At 36.0% G+C, this 17,723-nt stretch overlaps 1 protein-coding gene across 1 annotated transcript in view; it reads left to right on the top strand.

Annotated features, from left to right (window-relative positions):
* Magt1 (magnesium transporter 1) overlaps positions 1-16,100 on the top strand; it is a 41,086-nt gene extending 24,986 nt beyond the window's left edge. Inside the window, exons 4-10 of the mRNA XM_078034735.1 lie at positions 1,398-1,538; positions 2,133-2,273; positions 2,769-2,858; positions 3,537-3,600; positions 6,772-6,846; positions 9,890-9,980; positions 12,526-16,100. Of these exons, the coding sequence (XP_077890861.1) occupies positions 1,398-1,538; positions 2,133-2,273; positions 2,769-2,858; positions 3,537-3,600; positions 6,772-6,846; positions 9,890-9,980; positions 12,526-12,541 (618 nt within the window). The 3' untranslated portion in view covers positions 12,542-16,100. The remainder of the gene's footprint in view (positions 1-1,397; positions 1,539-2,132; positions 2,274-2,768; positions 2,859-3,536; positions 3,601-6,771; positions 6,847-9,889; positions 9,981-12,525) is intronic.
* The last annotated feature ends 1,623 nt before the right edge of the window (positions 16,101-17,723 follow it).

Genomic DNA, 17,723 nt, shown 5'->3' with positions numbered 1-17,723 from the left:
GAGGCCAGCCTCAAGAGTGTTTCAAAATAAGAAAAGGGGCTGGCAATACCACTCAGTGTTAGAGAGCCCCTTGGTTCAATCTCAGTACCACACAACAACAAAAGAATTGCCTAGCATATGGGAGTCCCTGTGATTACTCCCCAGTATTGAAAAAAAAAGTGGGGCATGGTGGTGCAAGCATGTATTCCCAGCAGTTCAGGAGGCTGAGGCAGGAGTATCACAAGTTCAGAGCCATCCTCAGTGGTTAACCACCCTTAGATTCAATCCCAGGTACCAAAAAAGAAAACCATTGAGGGAAGGTTATTACATAAAGGGTTAGTACAGAACCAAAGCAAAAGAGTTTTATTATCTTATTGACTGATATTTTAAAGCTATAATTGTGGGTTTTTGTGTGTGTGTGTATGGTACTGTGGATTGAACCACCCAGAGGCACTTTGCCACTGAGCTACACTCCTTGCCTTTTTTTTTTTTTTTTTTGGTGGTTCTGAGGATTGAACCCAGGGCCTTGTTCATGTGAGGCAAGCACTCTACCAACTGAGCTATATCCCCAGCCCACTCCTTGCCATTTTTTTCTTGTCATTTTTGTTCTTTATTTTGAATAAGTTCTTACTAAATTGCCCAGGCTGGGCTCAAATTTGTGATCCTCCTGTCTTAACCTTGTGAGTCACTGGGATTATTAGCATGTGCCAACATGACCAGCTATCATTGTTTTTTACAACAGTCTCTATTTTAGAATTAGTCTCCATTGAGGGGATCTGAAGGCTTGCATCTGTTAGTTAGGATATGTCCCCAGGGCTTAGTCAGACTTTCTCTTTCCCACAAGTATAGTGATCAAGTTAGGAAAGATATAATGGGTTGTTGTTTTTTTCCCTTAGAAATTCCAGTGTTGTCTTTTCAAGCATATGGTCTCGTGATGAGAGTAGTGAAATGTGATGCTCATCAGTAAACATTTATGAAACTTCCTTAGAATTGACTATTTCAGCATATGGCTACCATTTTGTATTGGTTTCACTACAATTTTTGAGCATTATCCTGATCTCATTTTCTTCAAATTGAGAAAGTATTTTATTTGGACCTTCTTCAGCTACATATGACCATTTCAGTGGTCATGAATGTATTTTTGCATATTCTCTCTGAACAGATTAAAATATCTCTGTATTCGAAGTTTCCCAATATAATGGAGTAACATGTACATTTTTTAACTAGAAGTTCAAATTTTATTAATAAAGTATAATATTTAAGGTCACACATACCCTGTGTTTGAATCCTCATCTACCCTTTTCCTTAGTTAAATCACTTAACCTGTCTAAACCTAAAATACCTATTTTTTTTAACATTAGTTCTATTAAGATTATTTGTTTGGTAACTAATATTTCCATGATCTACTCTTTATTCAGCTAAACATGAATTCAGCTCCAACTTTCATCAACTTTCCTGCAAAAGGGAAACCCAAACGGGGTGATACATATGAGTTACAAGTGAGGGGCTTTTCGGCTGAACAGATTGCCCGGTGGATTGCAGACAGAACTGATGTCAATGTAAGTTTCCCTAACTTGTAGACAGTTACTTTGCCCACCACAGTGAATCCTACCATTGTGTCTATCCACAAGAATGGGGTCTTTATTAGAATATAATATATTCCATGCTTATATAATTATATCAAAATAGATTCTACTGTCATGTATAACTAAAAGGAACCAATAAAAAAAGACAGTTACTTTGCCATTGTCCCCTTTTATTATTACTGGGAGGCTGTAATTGGTCTTGTTTGAATATTACTGAAGTGGTGTGGGATTTCTTTCATGAGTAGCATTTAACAGAATCATCCTGAAATTACAGAACATGCTCTGTTACCCTATTGAATTCAACATAGAAACCACTCTCTTGGGCTTCATAAGTCTATGAGCTATCTAGCAGAACTTGTCTGATCCTTCTTATTTGGATGTTACATTGTGACTAAACAAAATACTATACTTCTTCCATCCCATTTTAAGATACTGTATAGACTGTTTTGATTAGAATAAAGGAAAAATATATTTTTCTGAAAATAACCACACTAACTTTCTTTTCATTATTATTTAATTAGTAAATAAATTTTATACTTTAAAATGTTTTTATCTCCTTTCCATTAGATTAGAGTAATTAGACCCCCAAATTATGCTGGTCCCCTTATGTTGGGATTGCTCTTGGCTGTTATTGGTGGACTTGTGTATCTTCGAAGAAGCAATATGGAATTTCTCTTTAATAAAACTGGATGGGCTTTTGCAGCTTTGGTGAGTGAATTTTAGAAGAAAAAATAATTTTGATAAAACTCCTAATGATGTATTTTTAGGTTAGCTTTCATTTATATAAGAACCATTTCATTTATTTCTTACCTGAGGGAAATGATTTTGTATATTTTTATTTTCTGCCTTATGATCAGTGTATTTCCTCCATTATCTCATTAGGATGGCCCTACCTTCAAAGAGTGGAATGTATCTGCTTTTTATTCAACCTAAACATGAGAATGTCATCTCTGAAAATTTGCAGCTCTTTAAAAAATATTCTTCTAAAAAGTCTTTTCAATAATTCAATTTTGAAATTTGACAGCTTGGTTATAATTTTTAAAAACAATTTTTTAGACATTGATGAACCTTTATTTATCTGAAAATTATTTCATGTATTATTTGAACAGATGTACTTTTTATTATACCTAGTAGTCTAATCAAGGTGGGACCTTCTTGACCATGAATATTTCATTGTTTTTTGTTGTTGTTGTTGTCTCCTAGTGTTTTGTGCTTGCTATGACATCTGGTCAAATGTGGAACCATATTAGAGGACCACCATATGCTCATAAGAATCCACACACAGGACATGTGGTAAGGGAAGTCTCAGATTTCTTTACTTTTCAATCTCTCTGTATTAACAAGCTTCACTCACTATAAGATGATGCAATGCTCTTAAAAGTGGGAAGTTCCATATCCTACCTGGTGAGCCCTTTTCACTAAGCTGTCTACTAATGAAAGTCAAATCTTAAGCTAAATAGAATAATTAATCAAGCACTTGAGCATCTACTGTTTGTAATCAGTATGCTCAGAAATATCAGATATATTGATAACTAAGAATAGCATGGTACATGTCTTTATGAAGTCTACATTATGAACACTTGAATACTAGTTTTTTTATGTATTTTGTTATTGCAAACACATGTACAATCAAAAGGCAAATAGGCCAGGGATCATGGCACACATTTGTAATCCTAGCAATTTAGGAGGGGAGGCAAAAATATCAAAAGTTCAAGGCCAGCCTCCACCAACTTAGTGAGACCCTGTCTGAAAATCAAGTTTGATCCTCAATACCATGCATACATGTAAAAATAGATAATAATACAGAGTTGCTTTTATAGAAGTCATTTATTTACTGATGAATGTCATAGACTCGAAATATATACATCAAGTGAAATTAATAATTTTATAGGATTTTAAATAGCCCATTTAAGGTTAGGATGCTAGAATTTAATGTATATTTAAAGATTCCATTTTTTCTCCTTGAACCAGAATTACATTCATGGAAGCAGCCAAGCCCAGTTTGTAGCTGAAACACACATCGTTCTTCTGTTCAGTATCCTTTTTACAATAAGTCTTTGTTGTTGCATTATGATTTGCCTATTTTCTCATAATCTAGTTTTCTCTTTGTTTGGGGCTGCTTTCCTAATGCAGGTCATAATATCCTTTGGAAACCATATTATTTGTGTCATCCATCTTAATTATCCCAGTTAGCTAAAGCCCACCTGTGACAAATCTCTTGTCTGATAAAGCCAGATTTATTGGCTTATTGATAACAAGGAAGACTGCAGAGCCGAGGAAGCAAAAGATGTCTTCTTACCAAAGAGTTATACGGATTTGGAAGAAGGGAAGGATTTATGTGAAATTTAAATGAAGCATTTTTTTGTTAGGCTAAAATCAAAATAAGGGGCTGGAGATGTAACTCAATGGTAGAGCACTTGCCTAGCATGAACAAGACCTTGAGTTCAATCCCCACCACTCAAATTAAAAAAAAGGGAAAAATCTGGGCATGGTGTCTCACACCTGTAATCCCAGCAGCTCAGGAGACTGAAACAGGAGAATCATGAGTTCAAAGCCAGCTTCAGCAAAAAGTGAGGTGCTAAGCAACTCAGCGAGACCCTGTCTCTAAATAAAATATGAAATGGGGCTGGGAATGTGGCTCAGTTGGTCAAGTGCCCCTGAGTGCAATCCCCGGTACCAAAAAAAAAAAAAAAAGCAGGGACAACAAGCTTGAGAATAAATGGATTAATATCAGATCTGAACTTTTAAGTAGGCCCATGGTTCTGTTTCCCAAGAAACTACAAAATTAAGATAAATGTGTGGTTTTCATCTTAACTGCTTGTTTGGGGCTGGGGATGAAGCTCAATGGTAGGGTAATTGGCTAGCATGCATGAAGCCCTGAGTTCAGTCTGCACTACCACCAAAAAAAAAAAAAAAAAGTCTTGTTTGAAGCTCTATACCTCTGTTTCTAAATTGTGGCTACTTAGAAATTGTGCTTGTAAACTTGAGTGAATCAGGTCCTCCAGCAAGTATGGAATGTTTTATACTTATATAATTTCAAACAGTTTATGCTTTTTTTAATATATTTTTTTTTAGTTTTAGGTGGACACAATATCTTTATTTTACATTTATGTGGTGCTGAGGATCGAACCCAGTGCCTCGTGCATGCTAGGCGAGTGCTCTAACACTGAGCCACAACCCCAGCTCCAAACAGTTTATGATTTTACAGAACAGTATTCTCTAGTAAGAAAGCAGTGGTTAATCAAAGACTGGGGTATTTTGACAGTTTTCAGCTGCACCACATCCAAGGAAGAAATATTCCCTGTGAACTTTGCAGCTGCTTTATGTGTCGTTTCTTCTATCCTCTTGAATGGCAGAGCAAACTTTTTATTTTTTGAAACCACACTAATATTCGCTTTCTGACATCTAAAACCAGATGTGAGGGTCTACATTTTGTTCAACTTTGTAATGATAGCAATTAATAATGCCTGCCATATAGTAGGCAGTGTTAGTAAAAATTGAAAGAATAAATAAATGATGGGGCTGGGGTTGTGGCTCAGAGGTAGAGCGTTCACCTACCATGCGTAAGGCACTGGGTTCGATTCTCAGCACCAAATAAAAAATAAAATAAAGACATTGTGTCCACCTATAACTAAAAAATAAATGTTAAAGAAGAATAAATAAATGAAACTAAACAGTGAATATGGACGTGCATAACAGCTCTTTACTGCTGAGAATAGCACACACAGACTTTGGGAGTACATAGCAAAAATGAAAAGCTGATTCACAGCAACAGCATACATTTGGGCTAGGGATGCTCAATGGTAAAGCACTTGCCTAGGATGAGCAAGACCCTGACTGGGATCAATCCCCAGTACTGAAAAAAAAAAAAAAAAAAAAAAAAAAAAACACCATTCAGGCCAGGATACAAAGACAAACACTTCCAAGTTTCCAAAACCAAAAGTCTTAGCCCATTAATCAGAGAGTGCCTGGTAACTAAAGCCTATAGAGATAATCAGTCATTGTTTCAACCTGCATATAAAGAACCTCAGTAAGAAAAAATAAAATGCTGGAGAAGACACTTGGCTGAGCAACTAAAACATGACGAATAGGCATTATTCCCTAACAAGAGACTATTGAGGCTGTTGAAGAGAGAGTGCAAGATGGTAATGAAGAGATGAATAATCAGATTATAGAGCCAATTATAAATTCAAAGCCTCATCTGAACATGTTTTTTTTTCCTTTCTGCTTAATTATACTCACATGCAGTAGCATGCAATGTGCATGAGTGTATGCATAATTAATTTGGGGATTTTCTTTACTGCTATTGATATTCATTAAATCACAGGGTGAATTTCTCTTTTCTACTAGCCATGGGATGTGGGCTGGAGTGGTGGCTCAGTGGTAGCACACTTGCCTAGCATGCATGAGGTACTGGGCTCAATTCTCAGCACCACATTCAAATAAATAAAATAAAGGTCCATTGACAACTAAAAAAATATTTTAAAAAATAGTCATGGAATGTGTTACCTATTGCATGGGTGGTTCCATTTTATATTTATGTTGCTTCTATTATTAAGCTGAATAAAAATAAGGTCATTTCACATGTGGGATTTTCATTTTTTATTAGGACTAAATTGGGTATCTTAGTAATAATTTGTACTTTAAAAGTTAATTGTTGAAATTTAGGAGAAATTATTTTCTAAATAAAAATGTGTTAGTATTCTCTCTGAATTGTGCATATTTCACATTTGTTCTTTTTTGGGAGGTGTAAATATTGAAAATGACTAGTATTTTAAAATGTATATGGATACCAAGTACAGTGGTGCATATAAGGGCTGTGGATGAAGCTCAGTGACAAAGCGCATTTGGGTTCAATTCCTATTACCAAAAATATATATATATGGATTTGGAGCAATAGCCGAATGTCCAGGCACATTATTTCAAAGTATAATTTCAGAAAAATTCATATTTCATATGTTGTAGACAGGATGTTTGTTTTAAAATATGAATTTTCTTTTCCACAAATGAATTAATCTTCCAATTTTAATTTTGTATTATATTTTCATTTTGAGTGTCACACTGTACACAAATTTACTTATTTGATTATAATTAAGAGTTGAAGCTTTTATATTTGTTTATTTTTATTTTCTTCATGAGAAACTTAGAATAGTAACGTAGTATTTCTTTGTACCTATGAATTGTTCCTTTAACAATTTTTTTTAAGATGGTGGGGTTACTTTAGGGATGGTGCTTTTATGTGAAGCTGCTACCTCTGACATGGATATTGGAAAGCGAAAGAGTAAGTCATCATATGTCACGATGTAACACTTCTGCATTTACTACAAAAAAGAATTATCAATTAATCACTTGTCCCCTTAGTCTTTTACTGTTATAAAAGTAATGTATGCTCAGTAAAGTCTATGTGGAAAAAACATTATGAAACATCTGGGGAAATTTTACCCATTATTCACCACTAAAAAAAAAAAAACCTTATACTAATATTGTAATATATTTCCTTTGACTTATAAAACTATTTTAAAACTGTGTGTGTGTGTGTGTGTGTGTGTGTGTGTGTGTGTGTGTGTGTGTGAGATATACATAGACTATGCTATGATAGAACTGAGAAACTCACACATGCTGGGCAGGTGCTATACCACAGAGCTACATCTCCAGCCCCCAAGTTATATGTTTTACATGCAAAATTTGAAAAAAAAAATATGGACCAGATTGAGCTATGTGGCATCAAGGGCCCCAATAAAACACCTTGGTAATAGATAATTTTGTTTTAGAATTTCACTATACTGTTTAAAAGTCATTGCTATTAATATTATATCTTGTTAGATCTGATTGTTTTATCTCAATGTGGAAGGAACGTAAGTTACAAACAAATTATGCTGGGCACGGTGGCGCATGCCTATAATTCCAACAGCTCTGGAGGCTGAGACAGGAGGATCACGAATTCAAAGCCAGCCTCAGCAAAAGCAAGGCACTAAGCAACTCAGTGAGACTCTGTCTCTAAATAAAATACAAAATAGGGCTGGGGATGTGGCACCACTGAGTTCAATCCCTGGTACCCCCCTCAAAAAAAATAAGGTAAAGCTTACTTTTCTACAAATAATTCTCTGAAAGTTGTAGCATGGAAGAGTAGGTATTCTGACATATAGAATGATCTGGATCAACTAACCTCCTCTTTGCTTTGTCCTGAATATTCTTGCTTATTTCTTTTTCCATATGAACTTTTGAATCATCTTATTTAATTAAAAGAGTATCTGGCCAGGTGCAATGGCACACCTATAATCCCAGCCACTTGTGAGACTGAGGCAGGAGGATCTCAAGTTCAAAACCAGCCTCTGCAATTTAGCAAAGGCACTAAGCAACCCAGTGACACCCTGTCTCTAAATTAAATACAAAAGAGGGCTGGGGATGTGGCTCAGTGGTTAAGTGCCCTTGAATTAATCCGTGGTGCCAAAAAAAAAAAAAAGAATATCTGTTCAAATATTTATTGGGCAAGCATTAAACTTAAAAATAAACTTAAGTGCAGGGCATGGTGGCACATACCCATAATCACAAGTTCAAATCCAGGCTCAGCAATTTAGGACTGGGAATGCAGCTCAGTGGTAAAGCACCCTTGGGTTTAATCCCCAGTACCAAAAACAAAATTTTAAAAAAAAAAGGCTCAACTATGACTGACAATGACTGTGTTAAATTCTGAATCTTGTACCCACTTTTAAAAAAAAATTTATAGTTGGACACAATACTTTTTAAACTGGAATTAGATCATTAATAAATATTTTCCTACATAATCTTCAATTTGTACTCTATATTATAACCTAACTATTCTGATTTTATGAAATGTTTAGGATTTTTTTTTCTTTTATTGAATAAAAGTAATGATCATGGTACATGTTTCATCTTCATTTCATACTATTTATTTATTTTGGTACCAGGAGTTGAACTCAGAGGTACTTAACTACTGAGCCACATCCCCAGAACTTTTCTATATTTATTTTTTAGTTTTAGGTGGATATAATATCTTTATTTTATTTTTATGTGGTGCTGAGGATCGAACCCAGTGCCTCACATGTGCTGGACAAGCACTCTCCCACTTGAGCCACAACCCTAGCTCCCCCAGAACTTTTGAATTTTTATTTCAAGCAAGGTCTCACAAAATTGCTTAGGGCCTAGCCAAGTTGTTGAGGCTGACTTTGAATTTGCGATCCTCCTGAGTCACTGGGATTACAAGCACAAGAGCCACCATACTGGAGTAATAATTTACATTTTTACTAATGGCATTTAAGAATATTTCACGGCAGGAGCCAGGCATGGTGGTGCACACCTGTATTCCCAGTACCAAAATAAATAAAATTTCACTGCAATCTTATCAGCATTAGTTTATCTCATTAAAATACACACACACACACACACACACACACATACATATATATACACACACTTGCTAATCAGATAAGGAGGAAATGTTGTATTGTTTTGTTCTTAGATTATTATGAAGTTGAATATTTTCTTAAATATTTATTCATTTGTGTTTTCCCATTTGTAAATTATCTTTTTGTCCTTTGCCACTTATCAGCCTCCCAAGTCACTATACCTGGCTGGTTTGTGTGGACGTTTTATGCATTCGAATATTCACACATGGTCATTTCTTGCAGAAAGTTGCTAACAGTGTAATTTATAATGAAATATACATATCCATCTTTTTTTTGTAGTAGCAGTGATTGAACCCAGGTTCTCATGCATGCTAGGCAAGCATTCTTCAAATGAGCCACATGCCCAGCCCAGCAGTTTTCTTTTATGATTAAAAAGTTAATTGTCTGTAATACCAGTGAATCAGGAGGCTGAGGCAGGAGGATCAGGAGTTCAAAGCCAGCCTCAGCAATGGCGAGGCACTGAGCAACTCAGTGAGACCCTGTCTTTAAATAAATTACAAAATAGGGCTGGGGATGTGGCTCAGTGATTGAGTGCCCCTGAGTTCAATCCCTAGTACCAAAAAAAAAGAAAGAAAGAAATTTTTAAAATTTAATTGTCAACAGGCATGGTGGTGCATGCCTGTAGTCCAAGCTACTTGAGAGGCTAAGGCAGAAGGATTGCACATTCCAGGCCAGCCTCACAATCCTGGCAATACCCTGTTAAAAAAAAAATGTCTGGGGATGTAGTTCAGTGGTAGAGTGCCCTGGGACCAGTCCCCAATACAAAAAAAATGGGCATGAAAACTTAGAAAGTTCTTAGTAAATTATAGCCCATTTTACTTTGGAAGTGTGGCTAAGATTTATGACCTGGTTATTTATGATGTTTATCCTGACCATTTTACTCTTGTTTTTTTGTAGTAATGTGTATGGCTGGTATTGGGCTTGTTGTGTTATTCTTCAGTTGGATGTTGTCTATTTTCAGATCTAAATATCATGGATATCCATACAGGTATGAATCTTATTCTGGATTTACATAGTAATTACCTATATTTAACAATAACTAGAGTTGATGTTGCTTTATTTTATTTGTGTGTGTGTGTGTGTGTGTGTGTGTGTGTGTGTGTGTGTGTGCGCGCACGCGCGTGTGTGGGTGTTGAAAATACATGGCTTCTAAAGGAAAGATAGTTTTAATTTAGATATGTTCATATAAAAGTTAATTTTAAGGGCTGTAGCTGTAGCTCAGTGGTAGAGCACTTGCCTATCATGTGTGAGGAACATAAAAATAAACAAATAAAATAAAGGCATTCTGTCCATCTACAACTACCAAAAAAGTTAATTTTAAATAATTATGGTATAATGGACAATATTAGTATGTGGTTTTGTTTTTGTTTTTTGTTTTTGTTTTGTTTTTTGTACCTCAGGGGCACTGGATCACTGAGCCACATCCTTAGCCCTATTTTGTGTTTTATTTGGAGACAGGGTTTCACTGAGTTGCTTAGTGCCTCACAGTTGCTGAACCTGACTTTGTACTTGAAATCCTCCTGTCTCAGCCTCCCCAGCTGCAGGATTATAGGCTGTGCCACCGTGCCCGGCAGTATGTGATTTTTCAGGAACACGTTTTAGGATTACTCTGACATCATCTAATTTAATCTAAAAAATCTATATAACATGAAATAATTAAACCTTTTAGACCATATATATTTATATAGTTCCTTGTCTGCATATTGTGTTTGTTTTGTTTCTTTTTCAGAAAGAAATTCTTTTAATGATTTTAAAAACTGCTCCTCACTTCTTTTCAAGGCTAATTCAAATGGTTATTTATTTATTTATTTATTTATTTGAGAGAGAGAGAGAATTTTTTAATATTTATTTTTTAGTTTTCGGCGGACACAACATCTTTGTTTGTATGTGGTGCTGAGGATCGAACCCAGGCCGCACGCATGCCAGGCGAGCGCGCTACCGCTTGAGCCACATCCCCAGCCCAAATGGTTATTGATTAGAAGCTAGTATATTGAGCCAGGTGTGGTGGCGCACACCTGTAATCTCAGTGGCTTGGGAAGCTGAGGCAGGAGGATCATGAGTTCAAAGCCAGCCTCAGCAAATGCTTGGTACTAAGCAGCTCAGTGAGACCCTGTCTCTAAATATACAAAATGGGGCTGGGGATGTGGCTCAGTGGTCAATTGCCCCTGAGTTTAATCCCTGGTACCAAAAAAAAGAAGTTAGTTTGTTGAGAGTATGAGTGTTTAGGAAGGTCTGTTCAAGCTGGACCTAGTTGCTCAAGCCTGTAGACCAAGCTACTGTGGGGGTTAAGGCAGGATAATCACTTGAGCCCCAGAATTTGGGGCCAACCTGGGCAACATAGCAAGACACTTTCTCTATAAAAAGAAAAAAAAGTCCTAATCAGTTTGAGATGTTGCTAGAGATCCCTAAGGCTCAGGGAGAAAATTGTTCTGGTTGCATGTTCTTGATTTCACTACATTAATAGGCAAGAGAAATATTACCTACATAATGGGGCATCCTGTGAGTTATTTTTATAATCAGAGTGTCAGTTAATGAAATTTATATTTCTTAAAATCTATTATCTATTTTATAAAAGATTACAAACACTTAAGTATATGAATTCATCCTTCAAGATGCAAATTTGTTCCTCTGTGTGGGCTGCGGTGGTGTTGGGGATCAAATCATAGCTTCTTACATGCTAGGCAAGCATTCTATGGACTGAGCTACATCGCCATCTACTCTTCACATATATTTGGTTTTTTAAACTCCAAATTTTAAATTTTGAAAAAATCCTAGTTGACTTATATTAGCTTTTGTTAGCTTTTGATCATTGTACAACATCAATTAATCTTGTATTTTTCTTTTTTGTGCGATTTTTTTTTTTTTACAGTACTGGGGATTGAGCCCAGGAGTTCTCTACCACTGAGCTATAACTTCAGCTCTTTAATTTTTTCTTTTTAATTTTGAGACGATGTCTCACTGATTTGCTCAGGTTGGCCCCAAACTTGTAGTCTCCTGCATCACCCTTCCAAGTAGCTGAATTTACAGGCATGTACCTTTGTGCACAGCTTTTTTGTGAACTTATTTAATTTTTAAACCAGAAAACTCCTAAAACCTCAATTCTTACTTATAATCGTCTAAATTTATGTCTAAATTTATGCTTATTCTTGTGTGTGTGTGTGTGTGTGTGTGTGTGTGTGTGTGTATGCGCGCGCATAAATGACTTCTCCTTTGGAGAAAACTGATTCAAATGCAAGGGTGATTTTGCTGAGACTTCTAACAATTGGTAAGTAATTGATTACTGAGGTTACTTCAACTATTAATTATTGTTTCTTTTGAGGATCTCCTGAATAGAAGAACTTGAGGTTATGTCTATTTTCTTTTGTCATAAGACTACCTGATCTTTCATTTTTTCTCACTTTTTGTAATTGGTACTCAGATACAATTCCAAAAATGTTCTTTGATCTGCTAAAATCAACATATTGTATATTTGTTAGAAGTAAAGTTTTTTTTTCTTTCAGAGACTAATAGATTGGTATATGTTTTTGTTTCAGCTTTCTGATGAGTTGAGAAGGATTCCAGAGATATGTAAACACTGCAGTAATGGAAATTGAAAAATAAGAAATGTGTGTGTTTGAAAAGAAGAATGCAACTTGTGTATTCTGTATTACCTCTTGTTTTCAAGTGATTTAAATAGTTAATCATTTAACCAAAGAAGATGTGTAGTGCCTTAACAATCAATTTCTTGTCAAAATCATGAAGTATTTGGAAATTAGTCTCCTCTTAACCTTTTCTTCCAAGTGAATTTTGTGGAATTTTTAATTTTGTAGAATTAATTACATTATAAAAATTTTAAAACTACTACTTCATTTAATTAGAAGAAAGCTCAAAACTACTTTAGTTGCTTTTGGTTACTTTTGGTCATCTGGTTTTATATTCTCTTATTCAAAGATGGGGAATGAAAGTTGGGACCAGGTATTCCCACAGAGGCCTGTTAAAGATAATCTGCATCAGGAAGCCATTCTTAGCTTTTCCATATTTGCATGGATGTGTATATTTTACCAACACTTATTTCTGGGTCAAGAATTCATGTGTATGGGGCTGGGATGGTGGCTCAGTGGTAGAGTGCTTACCTAGCATGTGTGAGGCACTGGGTTCAATTCTCAGCACTGCATTTAAGTAAATAAAATGAAGGTCCATTGACAACTGAAAGAAATATGTATATATTTAAAAGAAATGGTATATGCTACATGGTGTAGTGAAAATGCAACACGATTCTTCAGCATACAGGTCTAGCTTTTAGAAAGACCAGTCTTCCTCGCATCTTTCCTACTGAAATACAATGCTATCTATGCTTCTTGACAGCTGTAGACATTAAAAAGTATCTCTAAATACAGGATCGTGATTTCTATATGAGTATGGTGTTAACTACCTTGTATTTGGAAGGATTTAAGATTTATCTCCCTAGTTTTATGTAAGCTGGTCCATCTCTAATAACAATATAGTTTAGTGATAAAAATCTGTGTAATTTATAACATGGTCTAAAATGTTTTTGTAGGTTAGAAATTGTCCATTTATTTCATTTTTACCTAATAGAAAAATAGGCTCAGTTGTATTTAGAAAAAAGGGCTCCCTTAGAATGGGAAAAGAAAATTATGAAATATTGAATTCTTGCCTGTATGTAGAAATTGTTTTGTGAGAGCTGTTCTGTTTTTGTTATTATTTTAGCCTTTATTCTCCTCCTTTAAATAAACAAACAAAGCTAGCGTGGTAGCATGTGCCTGTCCCAGTCTGGGGCTGAGGTGGGAAGATTATTTGAGTCCAAACATTCAAGGTCAGCCTGGACAAGATAGTGAGTCCCCATCTCAAAAAAAAAAAAAATGTAAAACAACAACAGAGTACAACTTCCTAGTTTGAAGGGTTTTGTTTGAATTTTGTCTTTTTTTTTTTACAGTAGAAATAATCATATGTGCTAACTAAATTTCTGTAAGTTATATTTTTGTAACTATCATTATATATCTAACTATAACCCCCCCCATACTTATGAAGAATAACCTAAAATGCCACTATTATGAAAGTTTGAGAATTGTAATTCTAACAAAATCATGGCAGTATTACATTAAGAAGATACTGTGAGCCAGGAACGGTGGCACACGCCTGTAATCCCAGCAGCTCAGGAGGCTGAGACAGGAGTATTGCCAAGTTCAAAGCCAGCCTCAGCAATAGCGAGGCGCTAAGCAACTCAGTGAGACCCTGTCTCTAAATAAAATACAAAATAGGGCTGGGGTTGTGGCTTGGTGGTTGAGTGCCCCTGAGTTCAATCCCTAATTTTAAAAAAAGAAGAAGAAGAAGATAGAGTGGCTGCCTCCTGCTATTTACTCTCTAACATGGTCTAAAAGTCTTATGTAACAGGCTGAGCACAGTGACTCATGCCTCTAGTCTCAGCATCTGGAGAAGCTGATGCAGGATGTTTGCCAAGTTTGAAGCTAGCCTGGACAACCTAGTGAGACCTTATCTCAAAAAAAAAAAAAAGGGCTGCGGATGTAGCTCAGTGGTAAAGCACCCCTGGGTTCAATCCCTGTTACCCTCACCCACCTCTCGCCACACACACAAAGACTTACAGAGTCTCATGAATGGAGATGGCTATAATTGCCTCTGAAGAAAGGCTTCATGTGAGTTTTTGTTTTTATTTTGTTAGTAGATTTGATGAGTGTGGGAGGATACTGATGATCCCCCCCCATACTCTTTAATGGAAACACTTTTTAGTTCATTACTCCCCTGTAAATTGGTGGTTCTGGATTCCTTATCTGCTATTCTTGTACTTGTCTCAGGCCAAATAAATTTATGCTGTGATTCTTATGAGACTTGTATGAAATTGCCCTAATTTTCACAGATTGTCCAGGGGAATACTACTGCCATATAATCTGTATTGCTCCAGATAATTTGCCATGGTCATTGAAATAATGACAGTTTGTTTTTGTATTTCTTTTGTCTCCCTTTAAGAGCACATTTTCCTCTAAGGAGAAAGCATTCTGTCTAAAATATGTGGAAAGCAGATTTGCTACACTTAAAGTAGTGTTCCTTTTGTGGAAATTTTGAAATTAGCTTTCATCTGAAGTGCCTTAAGTAGACTCTTAATTTTTCTAGTAATGGTTTAAATATAATTTGTTATTCATTTTAAAGATAGTATTAAAATAACACATGGGCAACCCTCTTGGGGCCCCTCCCTTGTAGGAGCTCCATTCTCTGTGTTTCAAAGATAAATTCTGTTACTTTACTCGTAAAAAAAATTAAAATGACACATTATAGTGGCAAAAATAACCAAATGTCTGGCTGTTTACTTTTTTACCATATCAATAAACTCTTACAATCTAAATTTTGAGTTTTTGATTACTGGCTAAAGAGGGATCAATTTAAACACTAAAGGAAGCCAGTCATGGTGGCACAAACTGACCCTGGGGGCTGAGGCAGGAAGATTGCAAGTTGGAGGCCAGCCTCAGCAATTTAATGAGACCCTGTCTCAAAAAGATAAAACAGGACTAGGAATATAGTTCAATAGTAGAATGTCCTAGGGTTCAATCATCTGTCCCCAAATAAAATAAAACTCTAAAGAATAATTGTAAAATTAGAATATTCCATTTTGAAATTACAATTAACTTAGAATTTTATTCTCCTTGGTGATAGTGCATTTGATAGCACAATTTCCTTAAATATTTCTCAACTGAGATACATTCTAGGAATGCATACATGGGCCTTTATAATGTGACCCAATAGATTAGTAAAAACATCCAAGATGAGTAGACAAATGGTTGTTTTCGATACATGATTTACTTTTTGTCCCTGTCCATGGACACCACTCCTTGACTAGATAATTCTCTTTGGATAGCAAAAAAAAAAAAAAAAAAAAATAGATTTGAAAGTGTTTCCCTTGCAGATTATCAAGTTATATGAGACTGGACAAGAATATATTTGCAAATGTGGAGTAGAAACACCAAAAGAAATAAACAGATCTGACTTTTAGTCTTTGTTCTATCTCTGTCTAGTTCTATGACCATAGGCAAGTCACTTGAACTTCTGGATGTATTTCTTTATCCTAAGAAATGTGTTGGAATAAATCATTTCTGTGTGCTTTCTTGCTCTATTGTTCTATTTTGTAAACTATTTTAAAAATGTGTTTAAATTTGAAAGATACAATGTAATACCCAATTTGGTGTTGAATTAAATCAGTTGAAATATAGGATGCTCTGTAGTGAGATTTCTGAAAAAGCTGTGAAATGCCAATGGAGATCATTATAACTACAAATCAGTTAATAATATGCATTGAGGGGCTGGGATGTGGCTCAAGCGGTAGCGCGCTCGCCTAGCATGCGTGTGGCCCGGGTTCGATCCTCAGCAGCACCACATACCAACAAGGATGTTGTGTCCGCCAAGAACTAAGAAAAAATAAATAAATGTTAAAATTCTCTCTCTCTCTCTCTCTGTCCCCCCCTCTCTCTCTTTAAAAAAAAAATAATAATATACATTGAAATTTTCTTTTAAGAATACACTTTGGCCAGGCGCTGTGACACATGCTTTAATCCCAGTGGCTCCAGAGGCTGAGGCAGGAGGATTTCGAGTTCAAAGCCAGCCTCAGCAGTTTAATGAGGCACTTAGAAGCTCAGTGAGACCCTGTCTCTAAAATATAAAAAAAGGGCTGGGAATGTGGCTCAGTAGTTGACCACCCCTGGGTTCAATCCTTAGGATCAAAAAAAAAAAAGAGAGAGAGAGAGAAAAGAATACACTTAGAATCAACATATTTAATATTAGGTCTTGGTTTAAATGGTTTTTGCCCGGTTTTCATTTGTTTTAGTTAGATGGACAGAATATTTTATTTGTTCCATTTTTATGTGGTGCTAAGGATTGAACTCCGTGCCTCCCACATGCAAAGCAAGTGCTCTGCCACAGAGCTACTGCTCCAGCCCAGTCCCTTTATTTTCACTGCTGAAGAAAACCTGCTTTAGAAAAAGCATCTTACTAAGGGTTATTTAAAGGAAATGACTAAAGGTTTCCCATTTTGCTATAAATTCCCTATAGTTTGCATTTCACTTCAGGTGCAAATTATTCCCTGGAAGTTTGAAAACCTTAGTCCACTTTGATTGCTTCCTGACATCTAGATTGCCTGAAGAAGAGTCATAATGAAAGATGCAAGCTGGGTGTGCCTATAGAAGCTTGTAATTCCTCCCAGAAACTCCGGAGGCTGAGACAGGAGGATCTCAATTTGGTTTTTTTTGGTACCATGGATTGAACCCTGGGATGCTTCCACTAAGATGTTACCACTAAGCAACATCTCCAGCCCTTTTTTATTTTGAAACAGTCTTCCTAAATTGCTGAGGCTAGCTTTGAACTCATGATCCTCCAGCCTCAGCCTCCCAATCTACTGGAATTACAGGCGTGCTCCACCACACCTGAGGGAGGATCTCAAATTTGAGGTCAGCCTGGGCAATTTTAGGGAGATCCTGTGTCAAAATTAAAAAAAAAATGGTTGAGTATGTCACTCAGTGGTAGAGTGCATGAGGTTTTCTCCCCAGCACATTAAAAAAAAATGGCTGGGGATACCATCACTGTGCAAAGTGGCACAGGCCTGTGATCCCAGGGACTCTGGAGGCTGAAGTAGGAAGATCACAAGTTCAAGACTAGCCTCAATAATTTGACCCTGTCTCAAATAAATTAAAAGCGACTGAAGTTGTAGCTCAGTGGTGGAGCACTCCTGGGT

The sequence above is a fragment of the Ictidomys tridecemlineatus genome, chromosome X (assembly GCF_052094955.1).
Source record: "Ictidomys tridecemlineatus isolate mIctTri1 chromosome X, mIctTri1.hap1, whole genome shotgun sequence".
NCBI lineage: Eukaryota > Metazoa > Chordata > Mammalia > Rodentia > Sciuridae > Ictidomys > Ictidomys tridecemlineatus.
Note: the sequence above shows the minus strand (reverse complement) of the source record. Positions and strands in the feature narration are given on the sequence as shown.